The following is a 24,197-nucleotide window of genomic DNA, read 5'->3' as shown; positions in this document are numbered from 1 at the left end:
CTTCCCTTCTTAAGTTTTGTTATTTAGTCTTTTACTTTTGGTTTTGTGCACCAGCTTCATATGGCTAAAAATACTTTAATTTTCGTTATGTAAAATATATTTAGATATTACAATGACTCTACACTCTACTTGCTTGTTTTGCCACATAAACTGAAATTAGGCGAACTATAAAAATTTGAGCAACCAGGAAATGGCAGAGCGATTAATGCATAGTGCATTTTTAACTTATTCCATCCATCATCCATAAGATATACTAAACAAAAATATAAATGCAACGATTTTACTGAGTTACAGTTCATGTAAGGAAACCAGTCAATTGAAATAAATTCATTAGGCCCTAATCTATGGATTTCACATGACTGGGAAGGTGCGCAGCAATGGATGGGCCTGGAAGGGCATAGGCCCACCCAGTTGGGAGCCAGGCCCAGCCAATCAGAATGAGCTTTTTCCCCACAAAAGTACTTTATTACAGACAGAAATACTCCTCGGTTTCATCAGCTGTCCAGGTGCTTGGTCTCAGACGAAGCCAGAGGTCCTGGGCTGGTGTGGTTGGACGTACAGCCTAATTTTCGAAAAAAAAAGACGTTGGAGGTCGGGTTATGGTAGAGAATGAACATTCAAATCTCTGGCAACAGCTCTGGTGGACATTCCCTGCAGTCAGCATGCCAATTGCATGCTCACTCAACTTGAGACATCTGTGGCAGGGTGCACCTGTGTAATGATCATGCTATTTAATCAGCTTCTTGATATGCCACACCTATCAGGTGGATGGATTATCTTGGCAAAGGAGAAGTGCTCACTAACAGGGATGGAAAAACATGTGTGCACAGAATTTGAGAGAAATAAGCATTTTGTGTGTATGGAACATTTCTGGTATCTTTTATTTCAGCAAATGAAACATGGGACCAACACTTTACATGTTGTATTTATATTTTTGTTCAGTATAAGTACACATTGTAGGATCAAAGAAAGCAATTTTAAAGAGAAAAGTAGGCATGTATCAACACTATTATTTAATGTGTCATCCAGCTCATCCATCTCGTAGATAATCATGATTCATTTAACAATATACATAAATATTTTGAAATCCTTTGATGATTATTGCTTTACAGTAAAATGCATTGGTTGGATACATCCATTTATAGCAAGACAAATACATTCAAGTTAAACACCAATGTCTTAAATTTAACTCTTTAGCCTACCTTTTATCAATTTTGATGAATTACCTTACGACCCTTCACTCACAGTGAACCAGGGAACATTCACTAAGAGTCTCTCACAATTGTGTGTATAACAACAGAGCCAAAGTAGGTGTGTGTGTGTGTTGTGTTCATGCATGCCATACAGTGCAGTCAAGTTTAATGGTGACTTCCTCTCAAAGTTTCTCTTTGACAAAGGTATTCACCAACAGAAGTGGGTATTTAGTGAGATATTATACTCCTTATAGAGCTATGATAAACATCAGTGCATTGTTTGTTTACTGACAACATGGATATGACCCTACAGGAGACCCTCAGCCCCACCTGGTGACAAATTATTTAAACTTAGATCTGCTCATCCATTCATTTCAAAATGTATTGTTACGATTACAAAAAATGTACATATCCCTTAGTTCATATGTGATAACAACAACTAAAACCCATGGCACAAAATTATATTATTTTCATGACATGAGTAGAATGTTTTAGGGATGGAATAAATCAAGTGAGATTTGAAAACATATGGCCACTTTTCCAAGACCATTTTTCAAAATGTTTTTTTTGTTTCTTGGAGTTAAGAGTTGCACACGAAAAATACAGGAGTAGAGGCTTCTATCCCGGTTACAATAAGAATATACAGTACAGAATAAAACACAAGACATCAATGAGACTGTAAGAGGATGGACAAATATCCAGGGCACAGGCAGGGCACCATTGTCTTATACCACCTGCCTTTAACACACCAGGGTTGTGTTCATTAGGCACCACATTTAAGAAATGGACTGAAACATGGAGGGGACTATCTGTTCTTGTCCAATAAGAAATTATTATTTTAGTTTCTATTGCAAAATGTTTTCCATTGCGTGCTGTAATGAACATGACCCAGACCAGTACTAGGGCCTGCCCTTTGTTTGTTTGTTTGTTTATTTACCATGCACCTAAGGTGTAGGTGACATCATAACTCAGACCATAATAAACAGACCGTAGCAACATTCATCTGGCTTTCGTTCAACACTGACATTACACTCCTGTCAGATCAGATCATCACTTAACATTTAACAATGCACCAGCTACTACCACTGAGACAAGAAAATGTATTTTGTGTGTGTGTGTGTGTGTGTGTGTGTGTGTGTGTGTGTGTGTGTGTGTGTGTGTGTGTGTGTGTGTGTGTGTGTGTGTGTGTGTGTGTGTGTTTATGAGATTGCATGTGTGTGTGAACATGGGAGTAAACATTTGAAAAGTTTGTGTATGTGTACTTTGGGCATGGGGAGTAAACATTTGAAAAGTTTGTGTATGTGTACTTTGGGCATGGGGAGTAAACATTTGACAAGTGTGTGTGTGTCTGTGTGTTTTGTGCATGCATAAGTTCATGTACTTGTATAGTATAAATGCTTTCAGCAGCTTCAATAAATAAATAAAATTCTCAAATGCATAATATACTGTACCACCCTTAACTGGTCCTCTTTTAATTGAGATTGCATACATGTGTTTATATAATACACTCAGTGGCTAGTTTATTAGTTATACCCATCTAGTACTGGGTCGGACAACCTTTGCCTCCAGAACAGCCTCAATTCTTCAGGGGATGGAAACATTGCTCAATTGGTATCAAGGGACCTAACGTGTGTCAGGAAAACATTCCCCACACCATTACACCACCTCCACCAGCCTGTACCGCTGACAACAGGCAGGATGAGTCCATGGACTCATGCTTCTTATATCCAATCCTGACTCTGCCAACAGAATGATGCAACAGGAACCGGGATTTGTCAGACCAGGTGATGTTTTTCCACTCCTCAGTTGTCCAGTGTTGGTGTTCGCGTGCCCACTGGAGCCACTTCTTGTTTTTAGCTGATAAGAGTAGAACCCAGTGAGGTTGTCTCTACAATAGCCCATCCGTGACAAGGACCAAAGAGTTGTGTGATTCGAGATGCCGTTCTGCACACCACTGTTGAACTGTGCCGTTATTTGTCTGTTTGTGGCCCACCTGTTAGCTTGCACGATTCTTGCCATTCTCCTTCAACTTCTCATCAACGAGCTGTTTTTGCCCACAGGACTGATGCTGACTGGATGTTTTTTGTTTGTCACACCATTCTCGGTAAACACTAGACTGTCGTGCGTGAAAAGCCCAGGAGGCTGGTCGTTTCTGAGATACCAGAACCGGCGCACTTGACACCGACAATCGAACCATGCTCAAAGTCGCTTAGGTCACTAGTTATGACCATTTTAACGTTCAATCGAACAGTAACTGAATGCCTGTCTGCCTGTTTTATATAACAAGCCATGGCCAAGTGACTGTGCGTAGGAGCTAACCATTGGTGTACCTAATAAACTAGCCACTGAGTGTATATACCACACACTCCATCCAATGTCTGCCTTTTAACACAGACAACAGTGACAGAACCTTTCAACACTGAAACACCCAGTCATGACTGACACTGACACAGATGCCACCCTCTGCTCCCATAGTGACCCCTGAACTGGGTTGTGTTCATTAGGTACCAAACGGAAGAAAACGGACTGAAACAATAAGAAACACTTTTTCGGTTTAAGGTGTTTTCCATTGTGTGCCCTGATGAACACGACCCTTAACAAGGTCAGTCAGATGGGCGGAGGGCAACTCAACTCGTAGCTGCCAATATTTGGAGGTTGACGGACGGACAGGGTAGTGATCCCATCACGCTAAGCTTCTGCTCCGCAGGAGAAGTAAATAAATGTCCCATTGTGCATTTAGAGAAGACAAAATCACAATGAGAGAGAGCCAGGATGAGAAAAAGAAGTGAGGAGGAGGAAGAGAAGTATTTGGAGCAGGGTAGGGGAAAGACAGAAGCAGTTTAAAATATCTACACAGGAACTGCATCCCACTTGCCCCTCCATGCCCGACTGGCAGAATTAAGGTAGCACTGGGTTCACACCGAGAGAACCTCAGCTTGTGCATGACAGGTCGTATTTACATATAAACAAACACACAACACAAATAAGTGTACCATTGTGAAGCACAGATCCCCATCATCAGCAGCAGCTCTTCAGCTCGCCGAGACGGACAGGCTGGAGCACAGGGAGGTGAGGAAACTGAATGGGTCTGTATTGTATCTGATGGATCGGGCCTCAGACAGAACACAAGCTGAAGGAGCTGAAGATATCAAACACACAATTAAGCAATCAAAACAAATCAACATGAACAACAATCAACACGCCAAAATAAATCCATGCTTTTCCTCAGCCAAAACAGCTGGGCCCAAGTCCTGTTCTCTCGGGAACACTTGAGCTTTGTGTTAAATCAGCATCCACCAAGCACCAATGGGGCATAGTCTTCCAAGATGTGTTCTCCTCTCCACAGTGGTGTTGAATACTAATAGAGGAGACTCTCCTCCCTTCCTTGCAATGTCTCACCTACTTTCACTTACACTCAAACACAGGAAACGGCGTATCAATGTCTTGGTCAGCAGTTCCTTGCAGTTGGAGTGTCCAGAAACAGAAGAATGACAGGTTCTCCCCTGGACTCCCCTCTTTCTGCCAGCGAAAGAGAGATAGGATTTGGCACATGCTGCCTCCCCCTCTCTCTCCTTATTGAACCACACAAAGGAAGTGCAACACTGAAAAATATAATATATTATGTCATATATATACTCTACTTCTTTTCACGCGCAACATCTAAAGTGCATGTTCATGAAATGTATGTTTGTTTTACTTCCAAAGGAAGAAGATAATAGAATAAATCAAAATGGCAATAAATGAAGATTTCATAAATGCTTGGGTCCTTTTCTTTAGTAGGGATGGAGGCCGGTGAGCTGCCTGACCCCAAAAATATTTATTGAGACCGGATGAGATACAAACAGAGGAGGACGGAAGTATAGGAAGTGTAATGGTGGTCCTGGGTTATGTTGTGAAGACTAGGAGGGTTTCAGCTAGATGGGTTCTGTGTATCTCTCCTTTGGACAGTGAGTTGGGTTCTGGAGGGAAAGACAAAGAGTAGCCTTCGGTTCCTCTGGGTCAGTAAGGAGAATCCATACGGTACTGTTGGTATCTCCTCTTCTCATTGACAGCAGAAAAACATGTAGGGGGAGTGTTTGGGGAACTGAAGATATTGTGAATGAATGTATGTATCTTTTTTAACCTTTATTTAACTAGGCAAGTCAGTTAAGAACAAATTCTTATTTTCAATGACGGCCTAGGAACAGTGAGTTAACTGCCTGTTCAGGGGCAGAACGGCAGATTTGTACCTTGTCAGCTCGGGGGTTTGAACTTGCAACCTTCCGGTTACTAGTCCACCACTCTAACCACTAGCCTACCTCTCTATATTGTTGATAGATAGTGAAGGAATGGAAAAGGGATATAGCGAGGGCAGACATTTACGTCTGGAATGAAAAAGGGGTGTTAAAAGGAGTGTATGTCTGTGTGTGTGAGGGGGGGGGGGATTTCAGGATAGAAATGATTGAGTAGTTAGTGGCTAAGTTTAGATTCAGAGGGCTATGTGAGTCTATAATTCAGCAGGGACACCTGTCTGGTGGTGTAGGCCATCCTACAGCTGCTCCAGACACATTGGCAGATTGACGAAGGTGAACACGTTGTATTCGATCATGATGGAGAAACACAGGAAGATGACGTACATCACCAGCACGTACACACCCAGCTTCAGGTCCAACTTCCAATGATTCACATGGATCCCCAGAACCTGCAAGACATAGAGAGACAGACTGTTAGAGAGAGAGAGAGCGAAGAGAGAGAGAGAGACATCTCCTTTAACTCACTGTCAGAAACACAGAGCCCAGAAGAAGCACCACAGAGTAGACCAGCCCTCTGCTATTGATCATCACCTAGAGAGAGAAATAAAGAATTTTAGATCAAGAGGCATGAAGTATTGATAAGCAGTAGTAACATAGGCCCATTGGGGGGAAAACAGTGTAAAGACAGAGTTTGTTTACCTCAGAACCATAGTCCACAGCCATGGTCTGTATCGCCCAGGGGAGCCCCAGTCCCACCAAGATATCAAAGACATTACTACCAATGGTGTTGGAAACCGCCATATCCCCAAGACCTAGAGAGGGATAGACATAAAGATATGGAAAATTATGTACAGACTATACAGTATACTGTACACTGGTACAATTTTTTTGTAAGATTTTGAAGTGATACAGAGATAAGGAAAAAAAGAGTGCAGTGATGTACCTTGTCGAGCAACGATCAGGCTAGCAATACAGTCGGGGACACTGGTGCCTGCTGCCAGGAAGGTGATTCCCATAATCACATCAGGGATGCCCAGAGTGTAGCCAATTATGGTGACCTGCACACAGACACACATTTAACGGATTAAACAGAAATCTTCCAAACAACCTGCACCTTGGTTAAAGATCAAACTTTTTCAACTCTGGTTTGGAACACAAAATGACAGTGACATGTACGTTCTAAAGAATGTCCAACGTGTCTCACCATCCAGACCATGAAGTAGGAGAAGATGGCGATCCACACGGTGGAGAGGAAGAAGGAGAGCATGAAGAAGCGTTCCCAGCGAGGCTTGGCACAGTTTGGCACAGTGAAGTAGAGTAGCAGCAGGATGGGCCAGGAGATCAGCCACTTCACTGTCTCCCTGCAGCCCCCTGGTGGAGGGAATAAGGAACAGCAGATCAGCTTCATTGCAACCAATGGAGTACACTGAGGAGGTGAGTGTTCAGTTTCAGTAAGGTGTGAAAGTGTGTAAAAGTAGCTCATTGGTTTACCAGCCAATGTAATTGAAGATATAACACACATACATGCACACACACACACACACTCCCACACCACACACACACTCCCACACACCAGGGACGGTGAAGGGTGAATTCAGGGATTCTCCCTCCTCTTCCTCAACAGTCTTTTCCTCTGGTACAGTGCCGTTCTCCAAGGTCTCAGGTTTACCATCTGTGATCACCATGGTCACGTTGTCCACACCGTTAGATGCCTGCACCAACCTCTGTTGCTGCTCACACACACACACACACACACACACACACACACACACACACATTCAACATCTGTATGTATGTATGTGTTTCCCCTCTGTAAACAGTTACTTTATGAGCTAGTAAAGTTTTCTGAATATCCCCCAGGATATTTTCACCAACACAGTTCTGGTTCTACTAGATATGATGTGCCAAGTATGATTATAGCATGCAGTCCACCGGCTAATTATCACTTGAAGCTGTACTCCTCTCCTAGCTTTCTACAATAGTAAATCGTCCTACAATGTACTTTTCTCCAGTAGACCTAGCTTACTACCGGTAAGGTGAGGGCCCTGGGAGTGTGGTGCCAGCAAAGTAACCTCTCAACATCAACAAAACAAAGGAGCTGATCGTGGACTTCAGGAAACAGCAGAGGGAGCACCCCCCTATCCACATCAACGGGACCGCAGTGGAGAAAGTGGAAAGCTCCAAGTTCCTCGGCATACACATTACTGACTAACTGAAATGGTCCACCCACACAGACAGTGTAGTGAAGAAGGCCCTGTCGGGCTGTATCACCGCCTGGTACGGCAACTGCACCGCCCGCAACCGCATGGCTCTCCAGAGTGTGGTGGGGTCGGGTCTGCCCAACACATCACTGGGGACAAACTACCTGCCCTCCAGGACACCTACAGCACCCGATGTCACAGGAAGGCCATAAAGATAATCAAGGACAACAACCACCCGAGCCACTGCCTGTTCACCTCGCTATCATCCAGAAGGTGAGGTCAATACAGGTGCATCAAAGCAGGGACCGAGAGACTGAAAAACAGCTTCTATCTCAAGACCATCAGACTGTTAAATAGCCATCTGTCACATTCTGACCCTAGTTCTTGTGTTAATTGTTTGTTTTAGTTGGTCAGGACGTGAGTTGGGTGGCCATTTTCTGCTTTGTGTTTCTAGGTTGGTTTTCTGTGTTCGGCCTAGTATGGTTCTCAATCAGAGGCAGGTGTCGTTAGTTGTCTCTGATTGAGAATCATACTTAGGTAGCCTGGGTTTCACTGCCCCTCAGTCCGGAGGAATTTGTTAAGTCCAGAGGTGTCCCTCAGTCCTGTGGGCCTATTTATTAGGGTTCCCAGGTCAGGGTCGGCAGCAAGGGTCGCCGTTCCTAGGAGGCCACAGAGGCGGACTAAGACTATGGTGGAGTGGGGTCCACGTCCAGCACCAGAGCCGCCACCGCGGACAGATGCCCACCCAGACCCTCCCCTATAGGTTCAGGTTTTGCGGCCGGAGTCCGCACCTTGGGGGGGGGGGGGGGGGGGGTTACTGTCACGTTCTGACCCTAGTTCTTGTGTTATTTGTTTGTTTTAGATGGTCAGGACGTGAGTTGGGTGGGCATTCTATGCTTTGTGTTTCTAGGTTGTTTTTCTGTGTTCGGCCTAGTATGGTTCTCAATCAGAGGCAGGTGTCGTTAGTTGTCTCTGATTGAGAATCATACTTAGATAGCCTGGGTTTCACTGCTGTTTTGTGGGTGATTGTTTCCGTGTCTGTGTTTGTTCGCCACACGGTACTGTTTCGGTTAGGTTCACGTTTATTGTTTTGTAGTTTATTGTTTTGTAGTCGTTGAGTGTTCAGTTTATGTTTTTAAATCAACATCCATGGACACTTACCATTTGGAGTCACACTCAAAATTAAAGTGGGAAACCACACTACAGGCTGATCCAACTTTGATGTAATGTCCTTAAAACAAGTCAAAATGAGGCTCAGTAGTGTGTATGACCTCCCTACAACGCCTGGACATGCTCCTGATGAGGTGGCGGATGGTCTCCTGAGGGATCTCCTCTCAGACCTGGACTAAAGCATCCGCCAACTCCTGGACAGTCTGTGGTGCAACGTGGCGTTGGTGGATGGAGCGAGACATGATGTCCCAAATGTGCTCAATTGGATTCAGGTCTGGGGAACGGGCTGGCCAGTCCATAGCATCAATGCCTTCCTCTTGCAGGAACTGCTGACACACTCCAGCCACATGAGGTCTAGCATTGTCTTGCAGGAACCCAGGGCCAACCGCACCAGCATATGGTCTCACAAGGGGTCTGAGGATCTCATCTCGGTACTTAATGGCAGTCAGGCTACCTCTGGCGAGCACATGGAGGGCTGTGCGGCCCCCCAAAGAAATGCCACCCCACACCATGACTGACCCACCGCCAAACCGGTCATGCTGGAGGATGTTGCAGGCAGCAGAACGTTCTCCACGGCGTCTCCAGACTGTCACGTCTGTCACATGTGCTCAGTGTGAACCTGCTTTCATCTGTGAAGAGCACAGGGCGCCAGTGGCGAATTTGCCAATCTTGGTGTTCTCTGGAAATGCCAAACGTCCTGCACGGTGTTGGGCTGTAAGCACAACCCCCACCTGTGGACGTCGGGCCCTCATACCACCCTCATGGTGTCTGTTTCTGACCGTTTGAGCAGACACATGCACATTTGTGGCCTGCTGGAGGTCATTTTGCAGGGCTCTGGCAGTGCTCCTCCTGCTCCTCCTTGCACAAAGGCGGAGGTAGCGGTCCTGCTGCTGGGTTGTTGCCCTCCTACGGCCTTCTCCACGTCTCCTGATGTACTGGCCTGTCTCCTGGTAGCGCCTCCATGCTCTGGACACTACGCTGACAGACACAGCAAACCACAGCTCGCATTGATGTGCCTTCCTGGATGAGCTGCACTACCTGAGCCACTACCTGCGCCACACCGCCAGCATTCAAAAGTGACCAAAACATCAGCCAGGACGTCTATCCCGCTCTGACATTGCTCATCCAAATATTTATATATTCTTAATTCCATTCCATTCATTTACTTTATATTTGTGTGTATTGCTGTGAAATTGTTAGATATTACTTGTTAGATATTACTGCACTGTTAGAGATAGAAACACAAGCATTTCGCTACACCCGCAATAGCATCTGCTAAAAACATGTATGTGACCAATCAAATTTTATTTGATTTACACTAGAAAAATAACTGAACTAGCCGAGCTTTCTTAACTTCTAAGTAAATCACTTTAACTGAGCTCCTCTCCAATAAGCCTGACGGACCCCCGACCCCAGTGACTTCACCCACCTCATTGATGATGAGGCGGCTAGCCATGCGGAGGCGTGTCTTGGGGCCAAAGTGGTTGGTGATCATGATGCGCAGGCCGGCATCGGGGAAACGGTAGTTAGGAGGGCTGGAGTTGATAATCTCATCTACCATCACCACAGAGCTACGACTGTACCTCTTAGTGGGCTTCACTGGAGATACACAGAGATGGTGAGATACAGAGCACAGACAGACACATCAAGTAGGACTAACTGTACACACCAACCAAGACGAAGAAGATGACATGCTGTTCTACTCTTACAGTACTGTATACAACCACAAAGACATGCCTTTTTCAAGGATGGCCAGACAGATGTGCCAAATACACTCACATGCCAGATCAGCAGACTCCCTGTCTCACACACACACACACACACACACACACACACACACACACACACACACACACACACACACACACACACACACACACACACACACACACACACACACCAGCTAGTTACTTTCTCGTGTTCTTCTTACTTCTTATTTTTATTTCCTGTGTTTTTGTTTTACCATATGTTATTTTTGGTGCTACAATGATATTGATTACTGCATTGTTGGGTTTGGAGATTGCAAGAAAGGCATTTCACTGTAATTGTGCACGTGGCATTAAAACTTGAAACTTGAAACAACCGGAGGATACAGTATGTCAGGAGGTGTAATTAAAGTGTTTGTGTGACAGCAGAGTGGGCCCCACTGGGCCCAGTTCAAGGCCCCCTGAAGACACTGTCAGATGAGATCACATCAGCCATCAGAGTGAGGCAGACTAAAACCTTCAGTGTGTGTGTGACTGTGTGTGACATATACACACACACTCATACAGACTCAAGCACGCACAGGCACACACACATACCATACACACAGTCACGCACACATATAAATGTCTCCACACACACATGCACCAACACACACCCTTACAGATGCATGCACATGTTGTGACTCTGGAATAATGGACTGTACTTGACATAGCAGAAGAGGGCGAGACAGGGCACAGCATAGCACAGCACAGCACAGCAATACATCTCACATCTGACAGGCCAGGTCACGGCAGGCAGGTAGGTTTAGTAAGGCTAAACAGACAGGCTTCTACACAGTAGCGACAGGGCTGCCACACGGCAGCAGGGAGGTTAGCTTGGTTCTACTTGACCAGACAGGAGAGGAGAGCTCTCAGAGTCACTCGGTTAAAGACACAGTGAAAGTCGGTGGAAGTCTGAAAGTAGTTTCTAGATTTACTAGAGCAACCAGATACAGTAGAGTAGTTGTTTTGATAGAAGGCCAGTCAGAGTGCCAGAGGGTTGGCTGAGAGGTGGCCATACAGCCTGTCTGGTTACCTTTACCTGGAGCGAGTAACGGCTTGGACAGATCATCCCATATGTAACTGTCATAACAAGCATTACCATCCTCCAGTTCGCTGCTGATCACCGTGTTACCGTTGGCCAAGCTCTTGTCTTCCTTCCCTGAGAAATAGTTTTGGATGCTGGTGTTAAATCTGATGTGAGAAAAGAGAAAAGGTTTTACATATTCAGTTGAGAGTTTATGTAACTTAGTGTGTGCAAAGTATGAGTATATAAGTGGATTTTACTATTTGTTGCGTGCGCTCAGGTGCTCTACTCTGTGTGAGTGTGTGTGTGTGTGTGTGTGTGTGTGTGTGTGTGTGTGTGTGTGTGTGTGTGTGTGTGTGTGTGTGTGTGTGTGTGTGTGTGTGTGTGTGTGTGTGTCTTTGAGGCAGGAAGGAACAGGTCCCAGTGGAACTCACTTCATGATCAGAATGTACCCAAAGTACATCACTACCAGCACTAAGCTCTCCCACCTGCAGAGACAGACAGACTAGAGTCACATGTCTGCAGGTGCGCGCACACACACACACACATGCACCCTCTGCTGAGACACAAGGTAAACACACAGCGGGGTACTCACCACACTATCTTCTCATCATAGATGAACTGACAAAATGAAAGAGGGAAAACATTTAATAAAACAAATAATTCATTAAACAGTACATACTTTTGCCTTGAAGATCACAACGAATAGGATTACATGGGCAGATGGGACCTGATCCTAGATCAGTACTCCTACTCTGAGATGCTTGAAACATATATATGGACCCAGTTCTTTTTATATTACAGAGAGTCCAGGAAACACACACGCACACACACACACAAGCAGCTGCTTGACCATCTCCTCCCCACAACCCTCTATTAGCCCAGTGGGCTAGACAGTTAGACAGTAAATTAAGGTTTAACAGCCACTGGGGGCTCTATCAGTCTGAATGGCCTCATTATGTAAAGTAGACTAGAGATGAGATGATCAGCTACTCACTGCAATCAATGCCAACACAGACAGAGTGTAGTAGAACGAGTCACGGAACACTGCAAACTTAGTCAGGTACACCACCTGGATGAGAGAGAGAGAACAAGGCAGAAGGAGGAGAGTGGGAAAGGAGAGGAGAAAGAGAAATAAAGCGGGAGAAAGGTTGAGAGAGGGGTGAAAGAGAGAGAGGAGAGAGAAAGACAAAAGGAGGAGTGAGACAGATAGAGACCGAGAGAGACAGAAAGAGAGGGAGAGAGCGAAAGGGTGGTGAGTGAGGAAGTGTGAAATCGATTTCACATTCCTTTTGTGCAAGTTCTTAGATTAAAAACTAGGTCAACAAGAGTCATATACACTATATTCAATACGCACATTCACTATATCAAGTTGTTCCATGAACCGTGAAAATAGACTATCCTCTTGGCCATTGTGGTTAGATTGCATGTTATTTTAGTGTTGTGTAGCTTTGTAACCTTGATGTTGACATATCAACTCAGCTGTGATATGTGATATCATAAAGGGTTACATTAGCACTATGGAGGCTGAAAGGTTAAGGGAAACAAAGGTACTGTCCAAGTCAAGGACACCTCGCTACAATACCTAAGTCGTTCCACCAATTTGATGCCTTTTGAGAAGTGTAACTTAGTGAAAAAGAGTTGTAACATTCTGTCATAAAGAGCACATGTTAAACTTAATAAAAAACATGTTTTCCCATCTCAAGAGGTTAAATAAAAAACAACTATAGTAAGTGCCTATTAAGTGACAAATAAAATAACAGGGTTGACCGTAACAGGGTTGAAGATTTCAGCCAAAACCAGCCACAAGTCCCTTTGTGACTGGGGAAATGGAACCTTGTTGTGTGAAACAGGGAGGGGCAATTGAATGCAAGATTCACCATTTTGTTTTATTATTAAAAAATTTCTAGCCTGTCTATCTATGGGTAACACAGTTGAAGTGCTATGCTCGTCCCACTCAGTTTTCCAACACAAAACACAAAATAATTGTGAAAAAGAGTAGAAGTACTCTTTTGATTTGACTATTAGATGTTCAATGTTTCTTTTGAAGGAAATATTTATAAAGGAATAGTTTACCATATTAAAACGGGAGTTCAGTTCACATAACAGGGTTGACCGTAAAAAGGTTTATTTTAAAGCTTCAAATGAATCACTAATCACATGCAATAAATAATCATCTTAAGAAATGACTTTGTCAATGTAACAAAATAACGAGGGCTTTACAATGATGGTGAAAACTTGTTGGTGAGAGAGATAAAAGTCTCCAACTTCAGCGATTTTTGCAATTCGTTCCAGTCACAGGCAGCACTGTACTGGAACGAAAGGTGGCCAAATGAGGTGTTGGCTTTAGGGATGATCAGTGAGATACACCTGCTGGAGCGAGTGCTACGGATGGGTGTTGCCATCGTGACCAGTGAGCTGAGATAAGGCGGAGCTTTACCTAGCATGGACTTGTAGATGACCTGGAGCCAGTGGGTCTGGCGACGAATATGTAGCGAGGGCCAGCCGACTAGAGCATACAAGTCGCAGTGGTGGGTGGTATAAGGTGCTTTAGTGACAAAACGGATGGCACTGTGATAGACTGCATCCAGTTTGCTGAGTAGAGTGTTGGAAGCCATTTTGTAGATGACATCGCCGAAGTCGAGGATCGGTAGGATAGTCAGTTTTACTAGGGTAAGCTTGGCGGCTTGAGTGAAGGAGGCTTTGTTGCGGAATAGAAAGCCGACTCTTGATTTGATTTTAGATTGGAGATGTTTGATATGAGTCTGGAAGGAGAGTTTGCAGTCTAGCCAGACACCTAGGTACTTATAGACGTCCACATATTCTAGGTCGGAACCATCCAGGGTGGTGATGCTAGTCGGGCATGCGGGTGCAGGCAAAATGAATTCTATTCATTTTATAAAAAAAAAAATCTGATTTATTGAATTCTCCATGTGGTCTATATTAAAGGGCACTTCATTGAATATAACAGGCTTTTAAAGTGCAATATTGGTGCATCATTTTTTACTTAAAATATCAAAGGGATGCAAAAGGCAGTCATTTGGTGGAACGACGCAGCTACAGTAATACAGTAGTGAGATGACTAAGGGTGATGTTGGGTCACAGAGCTTAAGGCAACCCAACCAGTTCCATTAAAATTAACAATTAATACAAACTATTGAAGCAAATACCATTAGCGTTCTCCTTTAGAAAAATGTACACGAGTTAAAAACCTTCAGCAGCTACAAAACAAAGCCATTTTTAATAACAAAAGTCTACTCCTCAGTGCTTCTATCCGGTCAAAAGCAGTTGATAGTCTTTGAGGCTGCAGGCAGCAGGCAGCACTTTAAATGCAACCAGGCCAGAATGGCTTTTTGCTCGGTAGCAGTTAACAGACAAAACACAGTTTAAAAACATGATGACAGTTTAACTGTTTTAGGTTAAAACCCTTACTAGGATAATGTGGGCACCTGTCTGGTACACAACTGTATATACTTTATATATACACATCTAATAGTGTATGTGTTATTTGGGTTGGGGTTTGGGGTACCCCGGAGGTCGGGCCCCCCCCAGATAGCATATGAACACGTCATAAGCCATGAAGAAAGATGTTTAGAATTACAGGAAATGTGCTTTAAAACTGCAACGTTTTCTCTCAGCCTCATTGTCACGACTTCCGCCCAAGTTGGTGCCTCTCCTTGTTTGGGTGGCGGTCGTCTTCACCGGCTTTCTAGCTGCCACCGATCCACGTTTCTGTTTCCATTTGTTATGTCTTGAGTGTACACACCTGGTTCCCATTACGTTATTATTATTTCCCTATTTAACCCTCCGCTTCTCATTATGTTGTGTGCGTGATTGTTCCTGGTTTTGTGTTAGTCTTTTGTGTTAGGGTATGTTATCCCTGCGTGGATTTATTGGCTGATTATTTTTCAGAGTAAAGTATGTTATTTTACTCAGTTCTGTGTCCTGCGCCTGACTCTGTCCTCACCTCTGCACTACTGACACTTGACACTCATAATAATACTATTAATTATTATTATTATTTATTCAGCTTATATAGAGCTTTTCATTACAAAAATCTGAAGGTGCTTGAAAATAAAATATATATGTATATATATGTAGCTACATAACAGAGAGTAGGTCTGGACTACGACAACTATCAGCTAATTGAACGTTTTGGGATTTTCAAGCCTCCAACAGACGAGGTGACAGTCAAGCAGAGGGAGGGGTTTGTCAACAAGGGGGAGATGAGCAGGTCCTTCAGGGGTAGGTAGGCAGCACAGTTCGCTCGCCATTCAAGGCGTCTCACCGGCACCTCGCCTTCCCCGCCATCTGACTGCGACTTCTCCATAGCCGTTGACTCGGTCTTGTACGAGATGAAGTTCCCACTCACTAAATGATGACAGCGGCACAAAACTTCAGTCGAATTCTCAGACTGAGCAATGAATTCATCACTGCCAGCTCGTCATCCAATGCAGTCGTCCTCATGGGTTAGGAGAATGTAGAAACAACCAAAGAACAGGTTGGTGTTTTCAAATCAAACACACTAGCTAACTAGCATTGTTAGCAAGCTATGTTGAAATAACTGATTTGCCATCAAATTCACGGGCAGGAAACAAATAGAAATAACCCAGACTTCTTGCTCGGTGCAAAACTGCACTACGCCACTGGGCATAAGATAGCATGTGTTATAGCATGCAGTATGTGTGATTTGTGATTAAGACAATGGTCTCCTTCTGGCAGTGTGCACTAATACAGACTGAGGCACATGGAGATTGCACGCACGCAAACACACCTGCCCAGCGAAGATTCCACACACACCGATGATGCATAGAATGTTGAATACTGCTGAGCCCACTATGGTTCCAACACCCACATCTCCATGAGTGATAAACACACCTTGAGGAGAGAAAGAGAGAGAAAGGAAGAGAGAGAGAGAAAGGAAGAGAGAGAGAGAGAAAGGAAGAGAGAGAGAGAGTGTGGTAAAGAGAGAGTCAGCTATCAACACAATATGATCATCTATTAGACAACATTGATCTGAAACCTACTCAATGTGGAGAATTGAACACACAGTCTATATACTACTAATGGTATTGTACAGTGTAAGTGTGTTTGTGTGAGAGTATCAGACAGCCCGTCTCACCTATAATCGAGGCGAACAGCTCTGGTGCTGAGCTGCCAGCAGCCATGAACGTAGCTCCTGCCACATCTTCACTCAGGTCCAGTTTCTAACAGACACACAGAGGGAATAAGCACAGTCTCATACTGAAGTCTCATACATTAACCATTAATCAGCGGTGTAAAGTACTTTAGTAACAATACTTTAAAGTACTACTTAAGTAGTTGTTTGGGGTATCTGTGCTTCACTGTATTATTTATATTTTTGCCAACTTTTACTTTTACTTCACTACATTCCTTGGGAAAATAAGGTACTTTTTACTCAATACATTTTCCCTGACACCCAAAAGTACTTGTTACAGTTTGACAGGAAAATGGTCCAATTCACACACATCCCTGGTCATCCCTATTGCCTCTGCTCTGGCAGACTCATTAAACACAAATGCTTTGTTTGTAAAGTATGTGTTGGAGCATGCCCCTGGCTAGCCGTAAATAAATAAAAAATGCTATGAAATCATGCTGTCTAGTTTGCTTAATATAAGGAATTTCAAATGATTTATATAAGGAGGTTTATGGTCTAGAGGAGGTTGTTATTGGGACTCCAATTCACCCACCTCACAGATCTTCTCCAACGACATCACAAAGTAGTCATCGCAGACGATTGCCAAGGCCAGAAACATGTACAGGGCCTGAGAGAGAGAGGGAAAGAGAGAGAGAGAAAGAGAGAGAGAAAGAGAGAGAGAGAAACATCTGTCCACATATCCTGCTATCCTCTATCCTGCCCTCACAAAGTAGAACGTTGTTGTTCCTGCCAAAGAGAGAGCAGAGTCATCTGAGGCTGCATAAATGTGTCTTTTGTTGTGTAAGGTTGCGATGACAGGCCCTGCCTGGGGCACTGTGTCCAAACCAACCCGTGTTGTTCACAGCACAGCCCAGGACATCACATGACAGGAAGATACCAGGTCATACACAACGACACCCGGCTGATAGAATATTTATAATTGTCATAAAATTGTCTGTCAGAGACAGAGAGCTGCACAACTTATCCTGAATGAAGTGGTCAGGACACAGCAGGGTAATATTTTAGTCCACTAATTAGTGCATGGATGGACACACACACCAGCCCCATATAAGCAAGCATGCACATACACACATACACACACACAGTCTCAACACATGCCTGATTTACTGAACCACATGGTAAACCTGCTGCACATACCGCAAATATGTGCAGCAGCACAGCTCCTCTTGTGCGTTGGTAGGTGGTGAAGATATCCTCAGGGAACTCATTGATGGCTGAAAGAAAACAGAAGCATCTCCAAAGTCATGTGTTGGTCTGACAACATCACACATATTAAAACAACCTATATAATTCAAATAAATCATTTGGGTATAAAACAAACAACAACAATGAAATCAACTTAATGGAAAAATGTTAAATCAAATAAAAATATATTTTTTAATGATAATAATTAGGGCTATTTTGTCTACAAGACTTCTGTACCCGGTATTTGCCACTTTATAGAATTATCCAAAGATATCTGTGCCTTTATCACACTCAATGTCCTGCCTCAAAGAGCTAGATGAGTCTGAATGTCCTGCCTCAAAGAGCTAGATGAGTCTGAATGTCCTGCCTCAAAGAGCTAGATGAGTCTGAATGTCCTGCCTCAAAGAGCTAGATGAGTCTGAATGTCCTGCCTCAAAGAGCTAGATGAGTCTGAAAGTCCTGCGTCAAAGAGTTAGATGAGTCTGAATGTCCTGCCTCAAAGAGCTAGATGAGTCTGAAAGTCCTGCGTCAAAGAGCCTGATGAGCTTCCAAACTAGATCTGTCAAGGTGAGTTTGGGTGAGTCTTAACCTGCTTAAAAAAGTGTCTCAGACAAAATCTAAAAGTCTGAGATTCCATCCTGCCTCTGGGATCTGTATGGGTGAGTCTCAGTCCTGCCTCTAGATCTATGTGGGTGAGTCTTAATCCTGTCTCTAGTTCTGTGTGGGTAAGTCTCAGTCCTGCCCCGAGATCTGTATGGGCGAGTCTCAGTCCTGCCTCTAGATCTATGTGGGTGAGTCTCAGTCCTGCCTCTATATCTGTGTGGGTGAGTCTCAGTCCTGCCTCTAGATCTATGTGGATGAGTCTCAGTCCTGCCTCTAGATCTGTGTGGGTGAGTCTCAGTCCTGCCTCTAGATCTGTGTGGGTGAGGCTCAGTCATGCCTCTAGATCGATGTGGGTGAGTCTCAGTCCTGCCTCTAGATCTGTGTGGGTGAGTCTCAGTCCTGCCTCTAGATCTGTGTGGGTAAGTCTCAGTCCTGCCTCTAGATATGTATGGGTGAGTCTCAGTCCTGCCTCTAGTTCTGTGTGGGTAAGTCTCAGTCATGCCTCTCAATCTGTGTGGGTGAGTCTCAGTCCTGACTAGAGCGCTATGTGGATGAGTCTCAGTCCTGTCTCTAGATCTGTGTGGGTGAGTCTCAGTCCTGCCTCTAGATCTATGTGGATGAGTCTCAGTCCTGCCTCTAGATATGTGTGGGTGAGTCTCAGTCCTGCCTGTAGATCTGTGTGGGTAAGTCTCAGTCCTGCCTCTAAAGCTGTGTAGGTGAGTCTCAGTCCTACCCCTAGAGCTATGTGCATGAGTTTCAGTCCTGTCTCTAGATCTGTGTGGGTGAGTCTCAGTCCTGCCTCTAGATCTGTGTGGGTGAGTCTCAGTCCTGCCTCTAGTTCTGTGTGGGTAAGTCTCAGTCCTGCCTCTATATCTGTATGGGCGAGTCTCAGTCGTGCCTCTAGATTTGTGTGGGTGAGTCTCAGTCCTGCCTCTAGATCTGTGTGGGAGAGTCTCAGTCCTGCCTCGAGAGCTATGTGGATGAGTCTCAGTCCTGCCTCTAGAGCTATGTGGGTGAGTCTCAGTCCTGCCTCTAGATTGTGTGGATGAGTCCCAGTCCTGCCTACAGATCTGTGTGGGTTAGACTCAGTCCTGCCTCTAGATCTGTGTGGGTGAGTCTCAGTCCTGCCTCTAGAGCTATGTGGATGAGTCTCAGTCCTGCCTCTAGATATGTGTGGGTGAGTCTCAGTCCTGCCTCTAGATCTCTGTGGGTGAGTCTCATTCCTGTCTCTAGTTCTGTGTGGGTAAGCCTCAGTCTTGCCTCTAGATCTGTATGGGTGAGTCTCAGTCCTCCCTCTAGATTTGGGTGAGCGAGTCTCAGTCTTGCCTCTAGATATGTGTGGTTGAGTCACAGTCCTGCCTCTATATCTGTGTGGGTAAGTCTCAGTTCTGCCTCTAGATTTGTACGGGCGAGTCTCAGTCGTGACTCTAGATTTGTGTGGGTGAGTCTCAGTCCTGACTCTAGATCTGTGTGGGTGAGTCTCAGTCCTGCCTCTCGATTTGTGTGGGTGAGTCTCAGTCCTGCCTCTAGATCTGTGTGGGAGAGTCTCAGTCCTGCCTCGAGAGCTATGTGGATGAGTCTCAGTCCTGCCTCTAGAGCTATGTGGGTGAGTCTCAGTCCTGCCTCTAGATTGTGTGGATGAGTCCCAGTCCTGCCTACAGATCTGTGTGGGTTAGACTCAGTCCTGCCTCTAGATCTGTGTGGGTGAGTCTCAGTCCTGCCTCTAGAGCTATGTGGATGAGTCTCAGTCCTGCCTCTAGATATGTGTGGGTGAGTCTCAGTCCTGCCTCTAGATCTCTGTGGGTGAGTCTCATTCCTGTCTCTAGTTCTGTGTGGGTAAGCCTCAGTCTTGCCTCTAGATCTGTATGGGTGAGTCTCAGTCCTCCCTCTAGATTTGGGTGAGCGAGTCTCAGTCTTGCCTCTAGATATGTGTGGTTGAGTCACAGTCCTGCCTCTATATCTGTGTGGGTAAGTCTCAGTTCTGCCTCTAGATTTGTACGGGCGAGTCTCAGTCGTGACTCTAGATTTGTGTGGGTGAGTCTCAGTCCTGACTCTAGATCTGTGTGGGTGAGTCTCAGTCCTGCCTCTCGATCTGTGTGGGTGAGTCTCAGTCCTGCCTCGAGAGCTATGTGGACGAGTCTCAGTCCTGCCTCTAGATCTGTGTGGGTAAGTCTCAGTCCGGCCTCTAGAGCTATGTGGGTGAGTCTCAGTCCTGCCTCTAGATCTGTGTGGGTGAGTCTCAGTCCTGCCTCTAGTTCTGTGTGGGTAAGTTTCAGTCCTGCCTCTAGATCTGTATGGGCGAGTCTCAGTCCTGCCTCTAGATTTGGGTGAGTTAGCCTCAGTCTTGCCTCTAGATCTGTGTGGGTGAGTCTCAGTCCTGCCTCGAGAGCTATGTGGACGAGTCTCAGTCCTGCCTCTATATCTGTGTGGGTGAGTCTCAGTCCTGCCTGTAGATCTATGTAGATGAGTCTCAGTCCTGCCTCTAGATCTGTGTGGGTGAGTCTCAGTCCTGCCTCTAGATCTGTGTAGGTAAGTCTCAGTCATGCCTCTAGATCGGTGTGGGTGAGTCTCAGTCCTGCCTCTAGATCTGTGTGGGTGAGTCTCAGTCCTGCCTCTAGAGCTATGTGGATGAGTCTCAGTCCTGCCTCTAGATCTGTGTGGGTGAGTCTCAGTCCTGCCTCTAGATCTGTGTGGGTAAGTCTCAGTCCTGCCTCTAGATCTGTATGGATGAGTCTCAGTCCTGCCTCTAGTTCTGTGTGGGTGAGTCTCAGTCCTGACTCGAGGGCTATGTGGATGAGTCTCAGTCCTGCCTCTAGATCTGTGTGGGTGAGTCTCAGTCCTGCCTCTAGATCTAAGTGGATGAGGCTCAGTCCTGCCTCTAGATATGTGTGGGTGAGTCTCAGTCCTGCCTAAAGATCTGTGTTGGTAAGTCTCAGTCCTGCCTCTAAAGCTGTGTAGGTGAGTCTCAGTCCTACCCCTAGAGCTATGTGGATGAGTTTCAGTCCTGTCTCTAGATCTGTGTGGGTGAGTCTCAGTCCTGCCTCTAGATCTGTGTGGGCGAGTCTCAGTCCTGCCTCTAGTTCTGTGTGGGTAAGTCTCAGTCCTGCCTCTAGATCTGTATGGGCGAGTCTCAGTCGTGCCTCTAGATTTGTGTGTGGGAGTCTTAGTCCTGCCTCTAGATCTGTGTGGGCGAGTCATTCCTGCCTTCTACATCTGTGTGGGTGAGTCTCAGTCCTGCCTCTCGAACTGTATGGGTGAGTCTCAGTCCTGCCTCTAGTTCTGTGTGGGTGAGTCTCAGTCCTGACTCGAGCGCTATGTGGATGAGTCTCAGTCCTGCCTCTAGATCTGTGTGGGTGAGTCTCAGTCCTGCCTCTAGATCTATGTGGATGAGTCTCAGTCCTGCCTCTAGATATGTGTGGGTGAGTCTCAGTCCTGCCTATAGATCTGTGTGGGTGAGTCTCAGTCCTGCCTCGAGAGCTATGTGGATGAGTCTCAGTCCTGCCTCTAGAGCTATGTGGATGAGTCTCAGTCCTACCTCTAGAGCTATGTGGATGAGTCTCAGTCCTGCCTCTAGATCTGTGTGGGTGAGTCTCAGTCCTGCCTCTAGATCTGTGTGGGTGAGTCTCATTCCTGCCTCTAGTTCTGTGTGGGTAAGTCTCAGTCCTGCCTCTAGATCTGTATGGGCGAGTCTCAGTCCTGCCTCTAGATTTGGATGAGTGAGTCTCAGTCTTGCCTCTAGATCTGTGTGGGTGAGTCTCAGTCCTACCTCTAGACCTATGTGTGTGAGACTCAGTCCTGCCTCTACATCTATGTGGGTGAATCTCAGTCCTGCCTCTATATCTGTGTGGGTGAGTCTCAGTCCTGCCTCTAGTTCTGTGTGGGTGAGTCTCAGTCCTGCCTCTAGATTGTGTGGATGAGTCCCAGTCCTGCCTATAGATCTGTGTGGGTTAGACTCAGTCCTGCCTCTAGATCTGTGTGGGTGAGTCTCAGTCCTGCCTCTAGAGCTATGTGGGTGAGTCTCAGTCCTGCCTCTAGAGCTATGTGTATGAGTCTCAATCCTGCCTCTAGATATGTGTGGGTGAGTCTCAGTCCTGCCTCTAGATCTCTGTGGGTGAGTCTCATTCCTGTCTCTAGTTCTGTGTGGGTAAGCCTCAGTCTTGCCTCTAGATCTGTATGGGTGAGTCTCAGTCCTCCCTCTAGATTTGGGTGAGTGAGTCTTAGTCTTGCCTCTAGATCTGTGTGGTTGAGTCACAGTCCTGCCTTCTATATCTGTGTGGGTGCATCTCAGTCCTGCCTCTCGTTCTGTGTGGGTAAGTCTCAGTTCTGCCTCTAGATTTGTACGGGCGAGTCTCAGTCGTGACTCTAGATTTGTGTGGGTGAATCTCAGTCCTGACTCTAGATCTGTGTGGGTGAGTCTCAGTCCTGCCTCTCGATCTGTGTGGGTGATGCTCAGTCCTGCCTCGAGAGCTATGTGGACGAGTCTCAGTCCTGCCTCTAGAGTTATGTGGATGAGTCTCAGTCCTGCCTCTAGATCTGTGTGGGTAAGTCTCAGTCCTGCCTCTAGATCTGTATGGGCGAGTCTCAGTCCTGCCTCTAGATTTGGGTGAGTTAGCCTCAGTCCTGCCTCTCGATCTATGTGGGTGAGTCACAGTCCTGCCTCTAGAGTTATGTGGATAAGTCTCAGTCCTGCCTCTATATCTGTGTGGGTGAGTCTCAGTCCTGCCTCTAGTTCTGTGTGGGTGAGTCTCAGTCCTGCCTCTAGATTGTGTGGATGAGTCTCAGTCCTGCCTCTAGATCAGTCTGGGTTAGACTCAGTCCTGCCTCTAGATCTGTGTGGGTGAGTCTCAGTCCTGCCTCTAGATTTATGTGGGTGAGTCTCAGTCCTGCCTCTAGAGCTATGTGGGTGAGTCTCAGTCCTGCCTCTAGAGCTATGTGGATAAGTCTCAGTCCTGCCTGTAGATCTGTGTGGGTGAGTCTCAGTCCTGCCTCTAGAACTGTGTGGGTGAGTCTCATTCCTGTCTCTAGTTCTGTGTGGGTAAGTCTCAGTCCTGCCTCTAGATCTGTATGGAAGAGTCTCAGTCCTGCCTCTAGATTTGGGTGAGTGAGTCTCAGTCTTGCCTCTAGATCTGTGTGGGTGAGTCACAGTCCTGCCTTCTATATCTGTGTGGGTGAGTCTCAGTCCTGCCTCTAGATATGTGTGGGTGAGACTCAGTCCTGACTCTAGATCTGTGTGGGTGAGTCTCAGTCCTGCCTCTAGATTGTGTGGATGAGTCTCAGTCCTGCCTCTAGATCTATGTGGGTGAGTCTCAGTCCTGCCTCTAGAGCTATGTGGGTGAGTCTCAGTCCTGCCTCTAGAGCTATGTGGATGAGTCTCAGTCCTGCCTGTAGATCTGTGTGGGTGAGTCTCAGTCCTGCCTCTAGAATTGCGTGGGTGAGTCTCATTCCTGTCTCTATTTCTATGTGGGTAAGTCTCAGTCCTGCCTCTAGATCTGTATGGATGAGTCTCAGTCTTGCCTCTAGATCTGTGTGGGTGAGTCACAATCCTGCCTTCTATATCTGTGTGGGTGATCCTCAGTCCTGCCTCTAGATATGTGTGGGTGAGACTCAGTCTTGACTCTAGGTCTGTGTGGTTGAGTCTCAGTCCTGCCTCTCGATCTATGTG

At 45.7% G+C, this 24,197-nt stretch overlaps 1 protein-coding gene across 1 annotated transcript in view; it reads right to left on the bottom strand.

Annotated features, from left to right (window-relative positions):
- Positions 1 to 858: 858 nt before the first annotated feature.
- The window catches only part of LOC109903216 (sodium/potassium/calcium exchanger 4), a 75,317-nt gene continuing 51,978 nt past the window's right edge, over positions 859 to 24,197 (bottom strand). The window contains exons 3-17 of the mRNA XM_020499859.2: positions 17,885 to 17,961; positions 17,280 to 17,354; positions 16,691 to 16,775; positions 16,343 to 16,446; positions 12,566 to 12,640; positions 12,164 to 12,189; positions 12,003 to 12,056; positions 11,644 to 11,735; positions 10,226 to 10,395; positions 6,999 to 7,155; positions 6,630 to 6,796; positions 6,369 to 6,483; positions 6,125 to 6,237; positions 5,951 to 6,016; positions 859 to 5,874 (exon numbers count right to left, since the gene is read on the bottom strand). Coding sequence (XP_020355448.1) covers positions 5,722 to 5,874; positions 5,951 to 6,016; positions 6,125 to 6,237; positions 6,369 to 6,483; positions 6,630 to 6,796; positions 6,999 to 7,155; positions 10,226 to 10,395; positions 11,644 to 11,735; positions 12,003 to 12,056; positions 12,164 to 12,189; positions 12,566 to 12,640; positions 16,343 to 16,446; positions 16,691 to 16,775; positions 17,280 to 17,354; positions 17,885 to 17,961 — 1,529 coding nt within the window. The 3' untranslated portion in view covers positions 859 to 5,721. The remainder of the gene's footprint in view (positions 5,875 to 5,950; positions 6,017 to 6,124; positions 6,238 to 6,368; positions 6,484 to 6,629; positions 6,797 to 6,998; positions 7,156 to 10,225; positions 10,396 to 11,643; positions 11,736 to 12,002; positions 12,057 to 12,163; positions 12,190 to 12,565; positions 12,641 to 16,342; positions 16,447 to 16,690; positions 16,776 to 17,279; positions 17,355 to 17,884; positions 17,962 to 24,197) is intronic.

The sequence above is a fragment of the Oncorhynchus kisutch genome, linkage group LG14 (genome assembly GCF_002021735.2).
Source record: "Oncorhynchus kisutch isolate 150728-3 linkage group LG14, Okis_V2, whole genome shotgun sequence".
Taxonomy (NCBI): Eukaryota; Metazoa; Chordata; class Actinopteri; order Salmoniformes; family Salmonidae; genus Oncorhynchus; species Oncorhynchus kisutch.
Note: the sequence above shows the minus strand (reverse complement) of the source record. Positions and strands in the feature narration are given on the sequence as shown.